This window comes from Saimiri boliviensis, chromosome 2 (genome assembly GCF_048565385.1).
Source record: "Saimiri boliviensis isolate mSaiBol1 chromosome 2, mSaiBol1.pri, whole genome shotgun sequence".
Taxonomy (NCBI): domain Eukaryota; kingdom Metazoa; phylum Chordata; class Mammalia; order Primates; family Cebidae; genus Saimiri; species Saimiri boliviensis.
In genome coordinates this window covers 179,757,925-179,781,352 of record NC_133450.1, presented here as the reverse complement: position 1 = coordinate 179,781,352, position 23,428 = coordinate 179,757,925, and the positions used below count along the sequence as shown (strand labels likewise).

The 23,428-nt window shown below is 41.3% G+C and overlaps 3 protein-coding genes across 5 annotated transcripts in view; all 3 read left to right on the top strand.

Moving 5' to 3' along the window:
* Positions 1–2,092, top strand: part of PLAA (phospholipase A2 activating protein) — a 46,386-nt gene extending 44,294 nt beyond the window's left edge. Inside the window, exon 14 of the mRNA XM_039474911.2 lies at positions 1,357–2,092. Within this exon, the coding sequence (XP_039330845.1) occupies positions 1,357–1,922 (566 nt within the window). The 3' untranslated portion in view covers positions 1,923–2,092. The remainder of the gene's footprint in view (positions 1–1,356) is intronic.
* Positions 2,093–6,805: 4,713 nt separating this feature from the next.
* On the top strand, positions 6,806–7,053 carry LOC120366323 (NADH dehydrogenase [ubiquinone] 1 alpha subcomplex subunit 3). Its single transcript, XM_039474689.2, has one exon. The coding sequence runs from the start codon at positions 6,825–6,827 to the stop codon at positions 7,002–7,004; it is 180 nt and encodes a 59-aa protein (XP_039330623.1). The 5' UTR covers positions 6,806–6,824; the 3' UTR covers positions 7,005–7,053.
* Positions 7,054–16,512: 9,459 nt separating this feature from the next.
* The window catches only part of CAAP1 (caspase activity and apoptosis inhibitor 1), a 64,354-nt gene continuing 57,438 nt past the window's right edge, over positions 16,513–23,428 (top strand). Inside the window, exons 1-2 of one of the 3 annotated variants that reach the window (XM_003939714.4) lie at positions 16,513–16,922; positions 22,827–23,027. In XM_003939714.4, coding sequence (XP_003939763.3) covers positions 16,617–16,922; positions 22,827–23,027 — 507 coding nt within the window. In that variant the 5' untranslated portion in view covers positions 16,513–16,616. Of the gene's footprint in view, positions 17,200–22,826; positions 23,028–23,428 lie in introns of all 3 variants that reach the window. The other 2 variants (XM_074394948.1, XM_074394947.1) reach the window with 2 other exon arrangements.

Sequence of the window (23,428 nt, the reverse complement as noted above, 5' to 3'; positions counted from 1 at the left end):
ACATATACACCATGGAATACTATGCAGCCATAAAAAGGATGGGTTCATGTCCTCTACAGGAACATGGATGAACCTGGAAACCATCATTCTCTGCAAACTGACACAAGAACAGAAAACCAAACACAGCATGTTCTCATAAGTGGGCATTGAACAATGCGAACACATGGATACAGGGAGGGGAACATCACACACCAGGGACTGTCGGGGTGGGGGGTGGGGGGCTAAGGGAGGAAGAACAGTGGGTAGGTGAATAGGGGAGGGATAACATTAGGAGAAATATCTAATGTATATGATGGGGTGATGGATGCAGCAAACCACCATGGCATGTGTATATTTATGTAACAATCATGCATGTTCTGCACATGTACCCCAGAACTTAAAGTATAATTAGAAAAAAAAAAAAAAAACTCTCTGTTTAACCGTTTGGTCTTACAGAATTTTTAAAAGCAAGGTCTGAGCCGGGAGCGGTGGCTCACGCCTGTAATCCCAGCACTTTGGAAGGCTGAGGCGGGTGGATCACAAGGTCAAGAGATCGAGACCATCCTGGTCAACATGGTGAAACCCCGTCTCTACTAAAAATACAAAAACTAGCTGGGCATGGTGGCACACGCCTGTAGTCCCAGCTACTAGGGAGGCTGAGGGAGGAGAATTGCTTGAGCCCAGGAGGTGGAGGTTGCGGTGAGCCGAGATCGTGCCATTGCACTCCAGCCTGGGTAACAAAAGCGAAACTCCGTCTCAAAAAAAAAAAAAAAAAAAAAAACAAGGTCTGCACTCCATTCTTTCCATTCATTTTTGAATATTCAGTGTGTCAGGCTATTTGATAACTTGAGAGAGTTACCTTATTTTTAAAGTGAATATGATCTTACAGTAATAAATCTAGTTTATATAAATCTGAGAAGTTGGCCAGGTGCAGTGGCTCACACCTGTAATCCCAGCACTTTGGGAGGCCAAGGCAGGCGGATCACTTGAGGACAGGAGTTCATGACCAGTCTGGCTAACATAGTGAAACTCTGTTTCTACTAAATATACAAAAAATTATCCATGTGTGTTGGTGTGTGTCTTCAGTCTCAGCTACTCGGGATGCTGAGGCAAGGAGAATCGTGTGAATCCAGGAGGCGGAGGTTGCAGTGAGCTGAGATCGCGCAATTGCACTTCAGCCTGGGCAACAGTGCGAGACTCCATCTCAAAAAAAAAAATATATATATATATATATATATGTATTTTTTAAAGCAGACACATAATTTTTCACATTTTCGAAAATGGTTAATTTTGTAGTGGGAAAAAAATCCTTAAAAGTTGATAGTCAAAAGAAATGGTCTTTATTTCCATAAACATGAGTGACATTTTTTTTTATAGATATTGTCTTTCCTGCACTTGACATTCTTCGGTTGTCAATTAAACACCCCAGCGTGAATGAGAACTTCTGCAATGAAAAGGAAGGGGCTCAGTTCAGCAGTCATCTCATCAATCTTCTGAACCCTAAAGGAAAGCCAGCAAACCAGCTGCTTGCTCTCAGGACTTTTTGCAATTGTTTTGTTGGCCAGGCAGGACAAAAACTCATGATGTCTCAGAGGGAATCACTGATGTCCCATGCAATAGAACTGAAATCAGGGAACAATAAGAACATTCACATTGCTCTGGCTACATTGACCCTGAACTATTCTGTTTGTTTTCATAAAGACCATAACATTGAAGGGAAAGCTCAATGTTTGTCATTAATTAGCACAATTTTGGAAGTAGTACAAGACCTAGAAGCCACTTTTAGACTTCTTGTGGCTCTTGGAACACTTATCAGTGATGATTCAAATGCTGTACAATTAGCCAAGTCTTTAGGTGTTGATTCTCAAATAAAAAAGTATTCCTCAGTATCAGAACCAGCAAAAGTAAGTGAATGCTGTAGATTTATCCTAAATTTGCTGTAGCAATGGGGAAGGGGGACTGAGATTTGTAATTGATTAGTGTTTTTATTTCCTCACATTTGACATGAGTGATACCAGATGATTAAGAAAAGAGAATACTGTGGATTAAGTAAGATTTTAGATGTTGTAAAGTGGTGGGGAGGGGAAACAAATAAAATTTTTGCACTGCTGAATTGTGAGATTTTCCTGTGTAATTTGGGTAAGTTTTCAAGAGTATGAAAACAAATGTAAAAGGAGCTATAATCAGCAGCAACACAGTGACAATGACATTTTCTCCTCGCCTTAGCCACTAAGGAGGAGACAAGGGCTTTTATTCATATGACTTGCTTTTATTACTTATGTACACCAAACTGTTGTTGTCAATTATCTTTTATTTAACTTCACCTATTTTCATTGCTGGATTCTTCGAACAGCACTGATATATTTCAAGGTCTTGTTTTAGGTTAACTACTTAAAAAATTTTTAAATTATGTTAAATTTATAAAATAATATATAAATTATTCATATATTAAAACAATGTAAGATAAATTCTTGATTTGTCATTTATAAATCCTAAAGTATATTTGTTTGATGGCTTATTTTTAGATGAAGAAAAAGCCAGTTTGTAAGCTGTGTTTGGCATATATCAGTTCAGACAGACAAGGTCTCAATTTAACACCAGGCTTGGGTCTGGTTTATTTTGCCCTTCACTATTTGAGGTAACTTCATTTTTCATTCTAGTTTTGATATGTGGCTGTTTATTTTTGTCATTTTCCATTATTTCAAAGGGAATTTGGAAGATGTTTAATTTCATCAGGTGATGACATAAGCAAGAGTACATAAAACTGTATTCTTTGAAAGTCCAAAACCTGTCATGTGAAATTTCTATTTTTGAGCCCTCTATGTGGTCCAGGCAGTATAGTAGACACTCTGATATTTAATCCTTAAAACCCATTTAAATGAGGGTCAGTATTATCTCTGCTTTCAGAAGTAGATACAATAGGATGAATCATTTTTAGAGAGAAAAAGAAAATTGAAGCTAAGTGAGTTAACTACTCACATGCCATGCTATACTTTCTAGAGAGTAGTTCACAGATTTGTATGAACTTCTTAGCAATTAATACAAAGAAGGAACCATCGTATTAATTACACAGTTTTTTGTGTCTCAGGTAACCGAATTTCTTGAAAGAAGCATAACTATTCCTACTTTTAAAAGTGGGAAAGATCTTTTCACAAAGAGGACATTGCCAAAAATGGTGAGCAACATTCTCAATATTCATGGTACAAAAAACCATGAGTTTCCTGGCTTAATGCCAAATTACACCCTTGTTAGAATAATTCTTCCCCAAATGGGCAAGAAAAGGTTCTAAGTGTCCAGAGTAATCCAAGTAAAAACTTTCAGAATATCAAAAGGAAATGAGTAAAATGTAAATAGAGGGGATATGTACTTTACTGAATATTAAATTGCAACCTCCTGGTGTGTACCTGGACTTCCAAGTATTCTGTTTACTGGCTCTGTTAGGTACCTATACTTTCCTTTTGTTGATTGGGTTTAGGTGGTTATGTCAAAGTTAAATGGCAAAATTAGGAGTTTAACACAGGTCTGGCTGGTTCCTTTACAGTACACTGCTTTCTTCTTTATAAGTCCAGTGTAGCATGCAGTTGTAAGTACAAACAATTTATTTGCAATATTTAGGAAAAGTAGGTACCTTTGATTAATGGTAAGACAGTCTTGGTTAAGAATATGAGCTTCCTCTTCAAAATGTAAGGGGCGACAAAATGTAAACACTGCTTCCTATTACTGTACAGGTTTTTTTTTTTTTTTTTTTTTTTTTTTTTTTGACGGAGTTTCGCTCTTGTTACCCAGGCTGGAGTGCAATGGCGCAATCTCGGCTCACCGCAACCTCCGCCTCCTGGGTTCAGGCAATTCTCCTGTCTCAGCCTCCTGAGTAGCTGGGGTTACAGGCACGCACAACCATGCCCAGCTAATTTTTTGTATTTTTAGTAGAGACGGGGTTTCACCATGTTGGCCTGGATGGTCTCGATCTCTTGACCTCGTGATCCACCCGCCTCGGCCTCCCAAAGTGCTGGGATTACAGGCTTGAGCCACCGTGCCCGGCCCTACAAGTTTTTTTGTATCAACTTTTATTCTACCATTTCATGTTTACTGTGGAGATTACAAAATTTAGCCTAGCAAAAGGAAACAATCTCGCTTGAAAGATATGCTAAATAATATTTTAAAGATTACCTTCTTTTTTAGTTAAACTTTCCTATGGTTCTCTTAATGGTTTTTTCTGAAAACAAAAGTAATAAACATTTGTTGAGTAAAACACACACACACATTTACCCCAAATAAAAATTGCCTGTAATGCCACTATTTAGAGAAAACTATTCTTAACATCTTGTGGCATATTGACTATGTATGTAAATGTGTTTTATTTTATTAAAAAAGCATTGTATCATACGTACTCTTTGATAACCTGATTTTTAAACTTATATTTGGTACAAAGAGCTCCACATTAATAAATATAATATTCTATCATGTGATATACCCATTTCTTATTAACTGGCACTGTTTCCAGCTTTCAGCTATCAAGCAATGCTGTGACAAATCTCAAAAGAGTCTTACTAGTTCCCTAGGAATATATTTTATGCATGGAGTTAGTAGATCAAGATAGTGTATGTTTTTTAGACTGATACACATTGCTGTCCCACCTCTAGTGGTACACTCTTGGAATTAATGTACTTCATATTGCATTTGAAACCCCATTGCCTACAAAAGAGCTAAATTATTATTGTCCCCATTTCTTAACTATTGTCTTCTCTCTAGCATTAGGTTCTTTGAGATGAGTCTGTTGCTATTTATATGACTTGGTGAATTTATAACTGAATAGCAATGCAATGCAATTTATTATCTACCTTATAATCTTTTTTTTTTTTTTTTTTTTTTGAGATGGAGTTTTGCTCTTGTTACCCAGGCTAGAGTGCAATGGCGTGATCTCGGCTCACTGCAACCTCCCCCTTCCAGATTTAAGTGATTCTCCTGCCTCAGCCCTCCAAGTAGCTGGGATTACAGACATGCCACCACGCCTGGCTAATTTTGTATTTTTAGTAGAGACGGGCTTCCTCTATGTTGATCACGCTGGTCTTGAACTTTTGACCTCAGGTGATGATCTGCCTGCCTCTGCCTCCCTGTAATCCCAGCCTCCCAAAGTGCTGGGATTACAGGCATGAGCCACTGTGCCTGGACATCATAATCTTCTTAAGTGATGGAAGAAGCATAAGTAAAAATGGATTCTTCACAGAGATAATTCTGTGGATAAGAGTGGGAGGTAGGTTACTTAGCAGTTATCACTTGTATGTTGTGGTTATTTTATTAGGAAATGATAAAATGCATAAAAGACCAATTGTGATGTATCATCCTTCCTGGAAGTCTTAGATAAATTCCAGACTTGAGATTTTAAAAATGTTACTCAGTCTTTTTTTAACAAAAATTTATTCTAATTTATAATGCATTCTTTTCTGTAGAAATATATGCCATATAGTTGTGATTATAAATACAGTTTTGAAGACTTTAACATAATTTTTCCATGAGTTTCACTTCAACTTTTTAATAAAAATATTCATACATAAAAATTGAAAGAGGCTCGGTGCAGTGGGTTGCACTTGTAATCCCAGCATTTTGGGAGGCTGAGGCAGGAGCATCATTTGAGCCCAGAGTTCAAGACCATCCTGGGCAACATAGACTGCATCTATACAAAAAAATTAAAAATTAGCCAGGTGTGATGTTGCGTGCCCATAATCCCAACTACTCGGAAGGCTGAGGTGAGAGGATCACTTGAGCCTGGGAAGTCAGGGTTGCAGTGAGCCGTGATTGTACCACTGTACTGCAACCTGAGTGTTGACAGAGCAAGACTTTGTCTCAGAAAAAAACAAAAAACGCAAACAATTGAAGGAAATATAGTGAACGTTCGTGGACTTGTTAACTAGATTCCACAGTTATTAGTAGTTTGCCAGATTTGCTTTATCTCCATAGTTTATACTTTCTTTTGAAATTACTTAAATGCTTATCAACTGGATACTTCAATATGCATCTTATAAGAATGAAGGCATTTTTTTTTTTTTTTTTTTTTTTTGAGACGGAGTTTCGCTCTTGTTACCCAGGCTGGAGTGCAATGGCGCGATCTCGGCTCACCGCAACCTCCGCCTCCTGGGTTCAGGCAATTCTCCTACCTCAGCCTCCTGAGTAGCTGGGATTACAGGCACGCGCCACCATGCCCAGCTAATTTTTTGTATTTTAGTAGAGACGGAGTTTCACCATGTTGACCTGGACGGTCTCGATCTCTTGACCTCGTGATCCACCCGCCTCGGCCTCCCAAAGTGCTGGGATTACAGGCTTGAGCCACCGCGCCCGGCTGAATGAAGGCATTTTTAAGAACATAATTTATTACTGATAATATCACACTTAAGGAAATTAGCAATTTCATAACATCTAATATCTAGTCCATATGTTATATTTCTTCATTGCTCCAAGAATGCCTTTTATAATTGTTGCTTTAAAAAGATCTAAATATGGCCGGGCGCGGTGGCTCAAGCCTGTAATCCCAGCACTTTGGGAGGCCGAGGCGGGTGGATCACGAGGTCGAGAGATCGAGACCGTCCTGGTCAACATAGTGAAACCCCGTCTCTACTAAAAATACTAAAAAAAAATTAGCTGGGCATGGTGGCACGTGCCTGTAATCCCACCCACTCAGGAGGCTGAGGCAGGAGAATTGCCTGAACCCAGGAGGCGGAAGTTGCGGGGAGCCGAGATCGCGCCATTGCACTCCAGCCTGGGTAACAAGAGTGAAACTCCGTCTCAAAAAAAAAAAAAAAAAAAAAAAAAAAAGATCTAAATAGGCTGTTGTCGCCGCCGCCAAGACCAAGATGGCCGCGACTGTAATTCTGCCCCCAATCAGTCCCTACTTCAAGTACTCGGTCATGATCAACAAGGCCACGCCCTACAACTACCCAGTGCCTGTCCGTGATGATGGGAACATGCCGGACATACCCAGCCACCCCCAGGACCCCCAGGGGCCCAGCCTGGAGTGGCTGAAGAACCTGTGAGCACCTCCACTGACCAAGGCGGGCCCTCTCAGCTCCCAATAAAAATGTGAAAACAAAAAAAAAAAAGATCTAAATAATCAAGATTTATGTATTTATTAATAATTATTTGGTTATATGCTTCTTTGGCCTCTTAATCTAGAACAGTCTTTCATCTTTTAAAACTATCGTTGACTTTTAGGAATGTTTAGGGCACTCCAGCATGTGAAGCACCTCACTTTTTGTGTTTGTAAAATATTTTTCTATGACCCTTCGGTATTGGTTATCTGTTGTTCCTTAGTAAATTACCCCAAAACTTAGAAATAGTACACATTAGCTCAAATGTTGTGTGGGTCGGGAATCTCAACATAGCTTAGGTGGATTCTCTGTTTCCTTGTTCCACTTGGGACTGTGAAGTATCAGCCAAGGTTGGTGTCCCATCTAAAGGCTCTAGTGAGGAAGGTTTCATTTTCAAGCTCACATCCTTGGCATTTAGTTCTTTTGGGGTTGGACTGAGGACCTCAATTCCTAGCTAGCTATTGACCAGAGACTGCCCTCTCTGATTTTTGCTATATGTGCCTCCCCAGTAAGGCAGGTTGCATCATCAAAGCCAGCAAGGGAGAGTCTGCTGGCAGGACCATTTATGGAATCTTTATAATCTAATCACATAAGTGATATCTCAAATCAAGGTATTATATTGGTTGGAAGTAAGTTAATCAGGCGAGTGGATTATATGCAAGGCAGTGAATACCAGTAGAGGAGGGATTATGGGGGCTAGCTATCGTGGAGACTGACTGCAACACCTATTTCCTGTAAACTGAAAGCTTCTTTCCATTGAGATTAAACTATTTGTAGGAATACTTTATAGGGGATATATGTTTGTTATTTTGACTTGATTATATCATATTTGAGCTTCCTTAGGGGGTAAAATAGTCTTCAGAATAAGGTGTGTAATGGAAGCTGTAAAGAGGAGAAAGTTAACTAAAGCACTTTTGTAAAGTAGATAGTCTGATACTGGTCTTAGGCCTAAAATGAGATGTTGGGGCTTAAAACCTGACCTTGGAATTCCCGGACACATTGTGATAAGTCAGAAAAATAAAATGTTCAAATGGCTATGGTCATCAGATTTCAAGGTATATAGCAACACTTACCACAACAGTTTGCAACTTGATTTAAGTCAAACCAAATAGCAATGCAAAGAACAACTACACAGCCTGCATTAAGCAAGTATTCTTTTCTAGTTGTATATGCATAATTTAAGTTGATCCTCATTATCTCTATAAGGTAGGTATTACACAGGTTAAGAAACTGAAAGAAGGGCCGGGCGCGGTGGCTCAAGCCTGTAATCCCAGCACTTTGGGAGGCCGAGGCGGGTGGATCACGAGGTCAAGAGATCGAGACCATCCTGGTCAACATGGTGAAACCCCATCTCTACTAAAAATACAAAAAATTAGCTGGGCATGGTGGTGCGTGCCTGTAATCCCAGCTACTCAGGAGGCTGAGGCAGGAGAATTGCCTGAACCCAGGAGGCGGAGGTTGCGGTGAGCCGAGATTGCGCCATTGCACTCCAGCCTGGGTAACAAGAGCGAAACTCCGTCTCAAAAAAAAAAAAAGAAACTGAAAGAAGTCAAATAAATCTATATGACAAGTCAGTCGTAACCAAACAATGGAGAAGATAACCATTTAATCAATGATGTTGCCAAAACTGGATATCAATATAAAAAAAATAGTTTGTAGTAGCCACTTTATCACAATAGCAACGATAGTGGCTGCTAGTGCCATTTAAGCATGACACAAGGATCAAAAGAAAATGGTTTTAAGCTATCAAATGACATCTGTTTCATTCCTGTGTTCTCAAAGGAACTCATAAATTCAAGAAATGTTCACTTGTTTCTATATTTAAAATTTTCAGTAGTAATAGCAACCAAAGGTTCAGTGTAAGATAGTGGAGGAGCACTGGCTTTGGAGTTCAAAAGGCATACATTCCAATAGGATTTCCATCACTTAGTAATGAATTAAGGCAAGTTGCTTAACCTCAACCTCAGTTTAGTCATTTGTACAGTGGGACTTCATAAGGCCGATGAATAATTTAACATTTATATAAAAGCCTAGCAAGAGCTGGGCGCGGTGGCTCAAGCCTGTAATCCCAGCACTTTGGGAGGCTAAGGCAGGTGGATCACGAGGTCAAGAGATCCGAGACCATCCTGGTCAACTTGGTGAAACCCCGTCTCTACTAAAAATATAAAAAATTAGCTGGGCATGATGACTCGTGCCTGTAATCCTAGCTACTCAGGAGGCTGAGGCAGGAGAATTGCCTGAACCCAGGAGGTGGAGGTTGCAGTGAGCCGAGAACGCGCCATTGCACTCCAGCCTGGGTAACGAGCGAAACTCCGTCTCAAAAAAAAAAAAAAAAAAAAAAAAAAAAAAAAAAAAAAAAAAAAAAAAAGCCTAGCAAAATGACATCCATATAAGTGCTTAGCAAGCATTTAATACAAGGCTACCATGTTCTTTAATAATAATTGCCTTTACAAAAACAAAGGGGGGAAAAATGTAATTCTGTTTTATTTTATCCTGAAGGATATTTATATAGTTGTTCAGAACTCAAACAAAATCCTTACACTTCTTTCAAACTTCCTATAATGCCCCAGGACCCCAGCATAGCATGAAATAGGGTTTTTGTTGGACTGTAAAAATCATATCCATGCATATGACAGCCCTAGCAGTGGTCTCAGGATTTCCTGTAAGACTTCTGTGTATCAAATAGTGATAATACCAAACCAGTGTTGAAGACTTCTTATTGCCTACAGAGAAATACAAGGGAAAGGGCCTCTTTTAGAAAGGGTCCATATCAGTTAACTATGGCCACAGTAATTGTGTGCAGCAACCAACAACAAAAATAACAGTTTATATTTAGCTCAGGAGTTTCAAGCTTGGGGTAGCTTGGTCCTGGCTGGGCTCATTCATGTTTCTACAGGTTGTCTGAGGATCAGCTCTGGGCTGGGCTTTTCTGCGCAGCTTATTTGGGCAGCTCTGCTCTTTTTGTTTCTCATCTTTCTTTTGGGATCAGTGGGCCACTTTGGGTATATAATTTTCATGATGATGGTGGAAGCACAAGTCAACCATCCTAACCATCCAACCATCCTAAAATGCACAAGCTTTTTTTGAGACTCCACTTGCTGCTATCTGCTAACGTCCATTTGAACAGCGTAAGTTAGATGGCTGAGCAGAAAGGTAGGGAATTACGTTTCTCACCTGTAGCAGGAGAGCACTGCCAAATTACATGGGAAACTGGATACAGGGAAAGGTGAAGAACTAGGTCATTAATGCGATTTTCCACAAGGGTGATGGAGAAAGAAGCTCTGTGTGGGTCCTGAAATTACCAATTTTAAAATTTTAACAAAACATTTGCATCCCTAGCTTGTTCCAGGCAATGTATTAGGTGTTGAGACTACAAAAATGTACAACGCATGCCCTTTCTTCCTGGGAACTAACAGTATATTATTGGAGGAGATACTGAGCAAGTGCCTGCAGTAAAGAGTTCTGAACACTCTGTAGGGGGAACAGTGGATGACAAAAAAGGAAGTGGTAAATTTTAGGAGGATTGAGAATGGAAGTGATTTGGAAATGTTTTAAATAAGCAAAACTTAAATGAATCTTAGATACAGTAAGTATAGGTAGGGTTGTATAGCATATATTTCTAGGAAACGCTGAAGAGAAAAATGCTGTTGAGATCACGGAAGGTCTTGCATGTACTATGTTGTATTAATTAGGACTGAGGTTGTTACATGTACTATGCAATGTCTTGCATGTACTATGTTGTATTAATTAGGACAGAAAGCAATCAGATCAGGCGGGGTGTGGTGGCTCACGCCTGTATTCTCAGCAATTTGGGAGGCCGAGGACGGGGCAGGGGGGTGCGGGGGGGGGCATCATTTGAGGCCAGGAGTTCATGACCAGCCCGACTGATATGGTGAAACCCTGTCTCTACTTAAAATCAGAAGATTGGCCACAATGGTGGCAAACGCCTGTAGTCCCAGCTACTCAGGAGGCTGAGACAGGAGAATTGATTGAACCTGGGAGGTGGAGGTTGCAGTGAGCCGAAATCGCACCATTGCACTCCAGCTAAATGGGAAAAAATAAAAGAATTATGGTGTCTCACGGATGGAAAATGATAGTATCAAGGTTTTGTTACTTGTTTCAGCAAGCGCTTTTGTTGGCCTCATTTTCTTAGAATTGTTACAAGACAGAGAACATGACAACTAACAGCTAGGAGATAATTTCCTTACAGTTGACTGTAATGAAGTTGTTAAGCCTCCTGAGAAGCTGAAACTACAGGCATGTGCCACCATGCCTATATAATTTTTTTTTTTTCTTTTGTATTTTTGGTAGAGATGATGTTTTGCCATGTTGCTCAGGATGTTCTTGAACTCCTGAGTTCGAGGGATCCACCCAACTCAGCCTCCTAAACTGCTGGTATTACAGATTGGGCCGCTGTGACTGGACTATGCCAAATTTTTATTAAGGACAGTGGGAATATTGGGAATAAAGAAGCAAATAAGCTGGGCATGGTGGCTCATGCCTGTAATCCCAGCACTTTGGGAGGCTGAGGTGGGCAGATCACAAGGTCAAAAGATCAGGACCATGTTGGCTAAAATGGTGAAACCCTGTCTCTACTAAAAATACAAAAAATTAGCTGGGCATGGTGGTGTGTGCCAGTAGTCCCAGCTACTTGGGAGGCTGAGGCAGGAGAATCGCTTGAACCCAGGAGGTGGAGGTTGCAATGAGAAGAGATCACGTCACTGCACTCCAGCCTGGTGACAAGATTCTGTCTCAAAAAAAAAAAAAAAAAAAAGAAGGAAATAAAGTCCTGCTTTTCAGGAGTTTACGTTCAAGTGGAAGGAGATAGATAAATATATGTGTGGTGGTGTTTAAGGGTGCTGAAGAAAAACAGGGTAAGAATAATGCAGAGTGCCAAAGTGAGGAAAGCACTTCCTATTGTGTATTTTCTCATTGTTTCATCTCACTAGAGAATGTGCTTATGAAGGCATGGATTTTGTCTATTTTCTCTCCTTCTCTATCACCAGTGGTAGAACAATGCTTTTGTGTCCTAGAACAAGTGTGTGAGCGGGCAGACAAAGACTGTAATTCATCTGCCGAGTTCATAAATACCATTCAGCAATCTAGTGAGGAGTGCCTTGCTTTCTTGGTCCTCCTGAAGAAATACTAACACTGTTTGACAGGTTGCTATAGAACAAAGTGGAAACCCAGGAGCTTCTCAATGGATTTTATAAGAGTAAATAGCAGCCAGGAATTAATTAAGAACTAGCTCTATCCAGGCACACATAACATTTTAGATCTAGATTAGCTAGCTCAGGCTGCCATAACAAAGTGCCACAAACTGGGTGGCTTAAACAGAAATTTATTTTCTCTCAGTTCCGGAGGTTAAAGGTCCAAGATCAATGTGCCATCAAAGTTGGTTTCTGGTGAGGCTTCTTTTCCCGGCTTGTAGGTGGCTACCTTCTCACTGTGTCTTCACATGGCCTTTCCTCTGTGCATGGTGAGAAGACAGGGCAGTCTCTGTTCTTTTTTTAGAGGCTTGGTCTTGCTATATTGTTCAGGATGGAATGCAGTGGCTTTTCACAGCTGTGATCTCATTACTAATCAGCATGGGTGTTTTTGTTTCTTTTATTTTTATTTTGTTTTGTTTCTTGAGATGGAGTCTCACCCCATTGCCCAGGCTGGAGTGTGGTGGCACCATTTCGGCTCACTGCAACCTCCTGCTACTGGGTTCAAGCAATTTCTAGCTAAATTTTGTATTTTCAGTAGAGATGGGTTTCACCATGTTGGCCAGGCTAGTCTTGAACTCCTGGCCTCAAATGATCTGCGCCTTGGCCTCTCAAACTGCTAAGATTACAAGTGTGAGCCACTGCGCCCGGCCTAGCACGGGAGTTTTTACCTGCTCCATGTTTGGCCTGGGCCAGTTCACCCCTGGTCCACTCCCAGAAGGTTACCATATTGATGCTGAACTAAGTGCAGACACCTGATCAGTACAGCATACCACAGCCCAGAATTTCTGGCCTCAAGCAGTCCTCCCCAGTTTGCCTTCTGAGTAGCGTGCACTGCAGGCATGCACCACTGTACCGGGTTCTTCTTTTAGTAAGGACATTACGTTAGATTAGAGACCCACTCTTTTGACCTCATTTAATCTTAATTACCTCCTTAAAGGTCCTGTCTCCAAATTTAGTCACATTGGAGTTAGGAATTCAACATATGAATTTTGTGGGTGATGTTATAGGACCATCAGGTTCTATTACCCAGGACATGGTGACACACCCACACATGGAAACAGCAGGAGTTGCAGCAGAGAGAGTTTAATAATGGTATAGCAGCCAAACAAGAAGATGGGAGGGAACCTCAAATTATCTCCCAGTAAGTTTTGGACAGGGGTTTTTAAAGGAATTTTGGTGGGTAGGGGGCTGAAGAGCTAGGGGTTGCTGATCGGTTAGGGCATGGGGGATGAAATCATAAGAAGGTAGAAAGTGCATTCTTGTGCTGAGTGAGTTTCTCAGAAGGGTCTTCAGACCGAGTAGCATCAGTGACCCCACTGATAAGCTCCAAGGACTGGAGGAACACCAGAGTCCTTTGTCTCCTGCCAGTTTAAATAAAATGACACAGACACACATGGAGTAGTTTTTTTTTTTTTTTTGAGACGGAGTTTCGCTCTTGTTACCCAGGCTGGAGTGCAATGGCGCGATCTGGGCTCACCGCAACCTCCGTCTACATGGAGTAGTTTTAAGGAGCAGAGAACGTAATAGGCAATAAAGAAGAGGCTCCCTCATACAGAGAAAGAGGGAAGAGCTGAAAGAGGGAATCCCAGGTGCAGCAGACAACAGCCAGTTATATTATGAGGTCAGGAGTTCCAGAAGAGATGGTGTCTGATTTGCAAAGGGCCCAGGGAATTGGTTTGACCAGGTATGTCTTTTATATAGCCTGCAAAAGATCTGGCCCTCCCACCCTAGCCTTTTAATATGCAAATGTAGGGTGCCATGATGTTCTACACACACGGGGATATGTGGGGATGGCCATGCTGCTAGGCACATGTGGGGACAAGAAGAAAAGGGGAATCGGCCGGGCGCGGTGGCTCAAGCCTGTATTCCCAGCACTTTGGGAGGCCGAGGCGGGTGGATCACGAGGTCAAGAGATCGAGACCATCCTGGTCAACATGGTGAAACCCCCGTCTCTACCAAAAATACAAAAAATTAGCTGGGCATGGTGGTGCGTGCCTGTAATCCCAGCTACTCAGGAGGCTGAGGCAGGAGAATTGCCTGAACCCAGGAGGCGGAGGTTTCGGTGAGCCAAGATCGCGCCATTGCACTCCAGCCAGGGTAACAAGAGCGAAACTCCGTCTCAAAATAAAAAGAAAAGGGGAATCACCGTATTGAGTAAACCCAGTTTCTAATGGCCTGCATTTGTATACCAAAGCTTGTCAGCCCAGCTTTTTTGCTAGACAAGAAACACTTCTGGAGCTGCTTTAAAAGAAGAAGAAAAAAAAAACTTCCCAAAGACCACTTTTCCTCTCCATTTGCCTAAAATAATTTTTTTTTATATAGATGTATGGTGTTATTTTTGAGGCCTCTGTTCTGTTCCAAAATAATTTCTTTCTTGCTTTTCTTTCTTTTTTTTTTTTTTTTGAGACGGAGTTTCGCTCTTGTTACCCAGGCTGGAGTGCAATGGCACGATCTCGGCTCACCGCAACCTCCGCCTCCTGGGTTCAGGCAATTCTCCTGCCTCAGCCTCCTGAGTAGCTGGGATTACAGGCACACGCCACCATGCCCAGCTAATTTTTTGTACAAAATAATTTCTTAATAACTCCTATAACACAATTGGAGTATAGAATCTGGGAAATATCTCAAAATGGAAAACTTGAGATTTCTTAACCGAGACAAAGATACTATCTGTAGATAGTTTTCTATTGAAAGCTTACCTTTTGTTAAAAGTCTAGCAATCTGGCCAGGTTCGGTGGTGGCTCACGCTGGTAATCCCAGTTGAGGCGGGTGGATCATTTGAGGTTGGCACTTTGAGACCAGCCAATACAAAATTAGCTGGGCATGGTGGCGTATGCCTCTAATCCCAGCTACTTGGCAGGCTGAGGCGGGAGAAACACTTGAACCTGGGAGGTGGAGGTTGTGGTGAGCCAAGATCAGGCCACTGCACTCCAGCCTGGGCAACAAGAGCAAAACTTCGTCTTGAAAAAAAAAAAAAAAATCTAGCAATTTAGTTTATTAAAATTATACGGATGGTATCAGGGATACAATTCACTCCATAACAGGTTTATAAATGCAACACACTATTGATTTTATATATTTTTCCTATCTGTGAATACAATACTCTCAAGTCCTTTCAGGTATGACTCTTAATGAGAGTGATACTTAATGGAACTCCTATGAACACAGCGGGCTCACCCCAGCATTTACCTTAGAAGGCTAATTTAAGAGTGAGGCCTGGGGGAAGACAGTTTTCCTAGGGCCAGAAGTATTCCTGGTTATTAACCCTGGGCTGGTTTGTTTCAGGCACTTAAGAAGTAATTGTTGAATGACTGAGACAAATAGGAGACACATTGAAGGGAAGCTTCTTTAATTGCCTCTTAATCCAGGGAAAAGCACAGAATTACAACCATGCAGCTAGTTTTGCCCCAGGCTCTTTTTCCCCTTACGGCTTACAGGCCCCTGCGGTTCACTTTTTAAGTGTTCTTGTTACCTCGTTTTAAAATCTGCCTTCTGTTTAGACTACGTTCAGCCGTAAAATCTGTGAATCATTGTCAATTTTATTTTATTTTATTTTTGAGACGGAGTCTCACTCTGTCACCCAGGCTGGAGTGCAGTCGCATGATCTCGGCTCACTGCAACCTCCGCCTCCCAAGTTCAAGGGATTCTCCTGCCTCAGCTTCCCCAGTAGGTAGGATTACCGGGGATGCCACCACGCCCCGCTAATTTTTTGTGTTTTTAGTAGAGACGGGGTTTCACCGTGTTAGCCAGGCTGGTCTCGATCTCCTGAACTCGTCAACCACCCGCCTTTGCCTTCCAAGTGCTGGGATTACAGGTGTGAGCCACCACGCCAGTTCCTCTGTCAATTTTCAAAAACGAACTCAAGTCCTTTACTTGTCCATCTTAGATTCTACGCAAGAAATAAGTAATTTGCCCAGGTGATGATGAAAATGAGACTTTTCCCTAAGTTCTCTTTCTGTTATAGCGTTGTTAATAGCCTAAGATTTGGAGGTAAACAAAAATGGAGAATCAGCAATCATACTTCCCTTATTGGAAACTGACAAACACTAAAAACGTTTGAAGTTAAAAGGACCCGCTATCCTTTGTAGAGGTATAAAAACGAAACAAATGGGACTCCGACTGCAAGGGGTAATTACTACACACTCAAACGCACCTCCGCGAGTGGAGGAGGAAGGGCAACTGCTTCTGGCACTCCCTCCAAACGCCTCACCACGTTCTGCGACACGGCCGGAAGTGACGCATAACCTGCGACGCCAGTGCCTGCAGCCCACCGCGGCGGGAGTCAGCCTTCGGTCGCACCGGAGGCGGCGGAGACGGCGTACTTTCCTCCGATGGTTGCAGCAGAGGGATCATGACGGGGAAAAAGTCCTCCCGGGAGAAACGGCGCAAACGTAGCAGTCAGGAGGCGGCCGCGGCGCTCGCGGCCCCGGACCTCATACCCGCCTTGGCCAGCGGCAGCAGTGGAAGCACCAGCGGCTGCGGGAGCGCCGGGGGCTGCGGGAGCGTTAGCTGCTGTGGGAACGCCAGCTTCGGTGGAAGTGTCACCGGCGGTGGGAGCGCCGGCAGCTGCTGGGGTGGGAGCAGCGTGGAGCGCAGCGAGCGCCGCAAGCGGAGGAGTACCGACTCTTCTTCCAGCGTCTCGGGCTCCCTGCAGCAGGTGCGTGCGCGCCCCTCTCGCCGCTTCCCGGAGCTGCTGCTTTTTCGGAAGAAGTTGGGCTACCAGAGGGATGGGGCGCCGGCTGGAGCTTACTGCTTGCGCGGCGATCCCAAGGTCGTCCATGCTTGAGGTTCATGTTCCTAAGTCCTGGTGAGCTCCACACTCGCATCCGTATCTTGATCTTGAACTTCAAGTTTCTGGATTTCCTGATCAGTTGACTTTTTTTATTTCACCCTTGGCTTCTTCCACTCCAATGGTTTCAGTCTCCCAGAAGAGTGTAAGTTGGAAGCTAGCCTTCATTGCCCTTGCTAGCCAGACACTTCTCCGTTTGTCTTCACCTTTTCGTAGATACGGTTAACTCCACATTACAGATGAGAAAATTGAGGTCCAAAGAGGTTAAGAAACTTTACTTACGGTCACAGAGTTTATTAATAGCTCCTAGATTTGAATCCAAATATCTGACTACAAAAGCCACGTTCTTTATATGCTACTAATCTGCCAAGATAACACCGTTTGAAAAAAAATTCATAATTTGTTTCAAAACGAATGAATATGTACTTTAAATTCATTCAGTGTGGAAATAAAGGGAAAGCGTCTTCTTGCCTCTCCATTAATACTTTGATATGGTGGCCTCTTTTCATTACTTCTCGTCAGATACATGTATTTAAGTTCCCACACTTAAGCTGTAGTGTTATTCCCGCTGTTGAATGCCTGCATTGTTGTGATAGGTTTCTTTCTATACGTGGTTTGTTATTTTTAGTGACTTCCTGGTATTTTATATTTTTACTGCTATTTAGGTTTGAAGGTTGTTTTGTATTGTTGTGACTACATTACAAACACCTTTGTTTATATGTTTTCTACCAAGAGTCATTTTGGGAGAGTGTGAGAACTCAAATTCCTGGGTCAAGGCTTATGCTATGAAAAAACTGAATGCCATCAAATGCTTTCCAAATAAGACTTTACAGATTTGTAGTCCAAACAGTATACATATAAGAATACACATATATAAGAATACTTATTTCCGAAATTCTTAACTAGCATTTGATAACCATTTTTAAAAAAAAAATTGCCAGACTAATGGGTCAAATTAATATTGTGCTTGTTTTAATTTTTATTTTCCTGATTAGTGAGATTGAACATTTTTGTATTTTTATTTGCCATTTGATTCCTTCTTATGTATTTTCCTGTACATATCCTCTGCTTATTTTTCTCTTCAGTGTTTGAACTTTTAACTGATAAGTTTCAAATATTTTCACTTAAAGCCTTGGTTCTAATTTTTATGTAGAGTGTATTGCAAATATTGTTATAACTTTGTCCAGGGTATACTGAAGCCTTTGAATTTTTTATTTTTGTCTTTTTTAAAAATTTGTTTTAATTTGCCTTTGATTTTTTTTGTAGTCAAAACGAATATTTTCCTGAGCCTTCTGGATTTTGTGTGTTGTTTAGAAACACCTTTCCTATTGCAAGATTATGAGACTATTCTGTATTCTCATATTTTTTAACATTCCATTTTTTGTTGTTGCTTTGAAACGGAGTCTTGCTCTGTTGCCCAGGCTAGAGTGCAGAGACGCAGTCTCGGCTCACTGCAAACTGCGCTTCTGGGGTTCAAGTGATTCTCCTGCCTCAGATTCCCAAGTAGCTGGGACTACAGGTGCTCTCAACCAAGCCCTACTAATTTTTTGTATTTTTAGTAGACATGAAGTTTCACTCTGTTGGTCAGGCCAGTCTCGAACTACTGACCTCATGATCCACCTGCCTCGGCCTCCCAAAGTGCTGGGATTATAGGCGTGAGCCACCGCACCCAGCCGACATTACATTTGGAAGTTGGGAATTAAGGAAGCATGGGCTATGTATTTTTATGTACTTTTCTTGTATCTAACCACTCTATTATTAGTTTGAAATTATTTGTTACAGGTTTTGAAATATCTTTGGCCAGGTTAGGAAAATTTTCTTCAATTCCTAGTTCAGTAGGGTTCTACAGTTTTATCAGGTGGTTTTCTGGCATTCTGTTGAGATGATCACATACTTTTTCTCCCTTTAATCATCTAATGTAATTTATTGATGAATTAGTTGATGTTGAACAGTCTTTGGAGTCTTGGGAAAAGTTCTCTTTAGTTTGTTGAGTTTCTTGTACTTGGCTAGAATTCAGTATTTTTACTTTTTTTCTTTTTGTTTTTTGAGACAGAGTTTCGCACTTTTTGCCTAAGCTGGGGTGTAAGGGTGCCATCTTGGCTCACGACAACCTCTGCCTCCCGCATTCAAGTGACTGTTCTGCCTCCCGAGTAGCTGGGATTACAGCTACCTGGGTACTCAGCTACCCCCCGAATAGCTGGGATTATAGGCGTGCGCCACCACGCCTGGCTAATTTTGTACTTTTAGTAGAGATGGGATTTCTCCATGTTGGTCAGTCTGGTCTTGAACTCCCTACCTTGGGTGATCCGCCTGCCTCAGCCTCCCAAAATGCTGATTACAGGCATGAGCCACCGCAGTGGCAATGGAGTGTTGCCAGGCTGTACCGCAGTGGAGTAACTGCTGCCGCCTCCCAAGTTTAAACAGTTCTCCTGTCTCAGCCTCCTGAGGAGCAAGGACTACAGGAGCATGCCGTCACACCCAGCTAATTTTTGTATTTTTAGTAGAGACGCAGTTTCACCATGTTGGTCAGGATGGTCTCAATCTCTTGACCTCAGGATCTGCCCTCCCAAAATGCTGGGATCACGGACGTGAGCCATCGCCATCAGCCTTTTTTTTTTTTTTTTTTGAGACAGAGTTTCGCTCTTGTTACCCAGGCTGGAGTGCAATGGCGTGATCTCGGCTCACCGCAACCTCCGCCTCCTGGGTTCAGGCAATTCTCCTGTCTCAGCCTCTTGAATAGCTGGGATTACAGGCACATGCCACCATGTCCAGCCAACTTTTTGTATTTTTAGTAGAGACGGGGTTTCACCTTGTTGACCAGGATGGTCTTGATCTCTTGACCTCGTGATCCACCTGCCTCGGCCTCCCAAAGTGCTGGGATTACAGGCTTGAGCCACCGCGCCTGGCCCATCAGCCTATTTTTAATTCGATGTAAATATTTCTAAATTAGGTCAGCCTGTGGTTTTTATTTTTGTAATGGATAGAATTAGGAAGCTTTTTGTCTTTTTGGTGTGTTCCAGAATGGTTTATATTTTCTTCTCAGATTATTTGTCAGAAATATCTGGGTCTAGTGGAGTTTTTTAGGGTAATTTTTAAAAAAACTCTTTAAAAATTATTTAATATAACTCTATTAAGTTTTATTACACCTAGATTCAATTTTGGATATCATATTCTTATTTTAAATAGTTTACTTTTTTTTTTTTTTTTTTGAGACAGAGTCTCATTATGTCACCCAGGCTGGAGTGCAGTGGCACTATCTCAACCCGTTGCAATTTCCACCTCCTGGGTTCAAGTAATTCTCCTGCCTCGGCCTCCTAAATAGCTGGGATTAAAGGTACCCGCCACTATACCTGGCTAATTTTTGTATTTTTAGTAGAGATAGGGTGTCACTATGTTGGCCAGGCTGGTCTCGAACTCCTGACCTCAGGTGATCCACCTGTCTCAGCTTCTCAAAGTGCTGGGATTACAGGCATGAGCCACCTCGCCCAGCCAGTTTCCATAGTTCTAACACTCCATTATGATAGGGAGACCAGCAACATTGGTCAATTGAATACTGAAAACATTTGCCTACAGAATTAAACCCATCTTTTTTTTGAGACGGAGTTTCGCTCTTGTTACCCAGGCTGGAGTGCAATGGCGCGATCTCGGCTCACCGCAACCTCCGCCTCCTGGGCTCAGGCAATTCTCCTGCCTCAGCCTCCTAAGTAGCTGGGATTACAGGCATGCACCACCACGCCCAGCTAGTTTTTTTGTATTTTTAGTAGAGACGGGGTTTCACCATGTTGACCAGGATGGTCTCGATCTTTCGACCTCGTGATCCACCCGCCTCAGCCTCCCAAAGTGCTGGGATTACAGGCTTGAGCCACCGCGCCCGGCCTAAACCCATCTTCTAATGAAATATGTGTGTATTTGTGAAGAAAAGGTCATTGTATGTTAGGCATGTAGGTAACATCTCAAACTTTAGAGTGCTGTTGTATCTGTTGTATATTGAGTTCCCTATTTTTTTGAAATACAGTTGACATACCTTACAGTTCACCCACTTCACATGTACAGTTAAGTGATTTTGTGTGTATTCACCGAGTTGTGCAGCCATCACTACAGTGAGTTTTAAAATAAGTTCATCACTCCAGAAAGCAACCTTACGTGTTACTTTTAGCTGTCATCCTCAATAATCACCCCTACTGTACTCCATACCTGTTTAACTATAACTTGTTTCTTAATTCTATAGATGTATACATTTTCCTGTTCTGGCCATTTTATATGAATGGGAATCATATAATATATGGTGTTTTGTGTCTGGCATGTTTTACTTAGCATAATGTTTTTAAAGTTCATTCATATTGTAGCACATTGAGTTTATTCCTTTGTATCACAGAGATTCATGCCTTTTTATGGCTGCTGTACCACATTTTGTTTTGTTTTTGTATAGTTGTACATAGGTACCACGTATGTATAGGTACCACTTTACCACATTTCATTTTTCCATTTATCACTTGACGGGCATTTGTGTTGTTTCTGCCTTTTGGTTATTATGAGTAATGCTGTTAAGAACAAGTTTTTGTGTGGATGTATCATTACATTTCTCTTGAGTGTATGTTTAGGAATGGAATTGTGGGTCATTTGGTAACTCTTCGAGGAACTGCCAAATTAGCTTCCAAAGTAGCTGCACAATTTTATACTCCTGCTGACAGTGTATGAGGATTCCAGTTTCTCTGCATCGTTCCATTGTAAGCTGTTAGAACAAGTACTAATTCTTTTACTTTTTCAGTCTAATTATCGTAGTGTTCTTTAAGATTGGCCCATTTAAAAACTGCTTTGTAAACAACTCTCTGACCTCTGTGGTCAGGGAAGATTCTCCAGAGAAAATGACTGAATTGTCTGAATTATCTGAATTTGTTAATTTTTTTAAGTGTGATAGACAAAGGAGAGAGGAAAGACTGTCCTAGGAAAATGGTATGCAGAAGCCCTGCCTGTATGAGCTGAAAGAAGGAGAATAGGTTACAGTTCAGTAATTCAAAGAAGATTGTGTTCTGAACACAAGAATGAGCATGAAGGCCATGTAGGCCATATTACCTTAAGAGCAATGGGAAGGATGCACACATATACATTTTATATGATCCATTCTGCTAACAGTATACAAAACGAAGAAACCTCAGATTAGATTCAGAGAGTCCCGTTTAATGGCTGTTAGTGTAACCTAGGCAAAACATTGTAACAGTTTGGAACAGAATTATGGAACAGATTTGGAGAGACTGGATAGAGTTGGGAGAGAGTAAAATGGACGGAAATATCTTAAATTATTGAAATTGGTTACTTTCATTATGATTATGTAAATTAAGCAAATGATAGCTCCTGGTAAGTATATTAATTTACTGCATATTTGTGATTTGTAACTTTTTTACTTCAATCTATTTATATGAATTTAAGTACAGTGATAATGCATACATAGAACTTTGGGTGAATGGCCTGTTAGGGGAATATTCTAATTTTTCAAAAATTTAAAACTTTAAGAAATTATTCAATATTTAGTATACTTTTGTTTGTGTATCCTAAATATTTTTTCCCTTTATAGTTACTGCTTGAGTTAATTGCAGTTTGGAGAGGAAAATCAAAGAATATTGAACAATTAAATATTCTCTTCTGTGGTTTTAGATAAATGTGCAAAGTATTTGAGAATTTTTGATGAAGAATAATTTATTAAATGAAAATGACGTCATACATATTCTTTATATTTTAAGTAGTATTATTTAATGTTTCTTTATTTTAACTTAGGAAAGCAAATATATTTTGCCAGCTTTGGAGAAAGAATTATTCTTGGCAGAGCACAGTGACCTGGAAGAAGGTGGACTGGACCTGACTGTCTCATTGAAACCAGTTAGTTTCTATATATCAGACAAAAAAGAAATGCTTCAGCAGTGCTTCTGTATTATAGGAGAGAAGAAGTTACAGAAGATGCTTCCTGATGTGTTAAAGGTACTTCATTACACATCAGACTATATACATATGTAGAAATACAACTTTCTTTGTAGCAACTGTTTGTTTTACTTAATGCGTGTTTTTTTGATACAGTCTTATTCTGTCGCCCAGTCTGGAGTGCAGTGGTGCAATCTCGGCTCACTGCAATCTCTGTCTCTCGGGTTCAAGCAGTTCTCCTGCCTCAACCTCCTGAGTAGCTGGGACTACAGGTGTGCATCACCACGCCTGGCAAATTTTTGTATTTTTAGTAGAGACAGGGTTTCACCATGTTGTCCAGACTGGTCTCGACTCCTGACCTTGTGATCCGCCCACCTTGGGTTCCCAAAGTGCTGGGATTATAGGTGTGAGCCGCCTCACCCGGCCTTAATGCAGTTTTTAATTGGATGTTTGTATCTGAA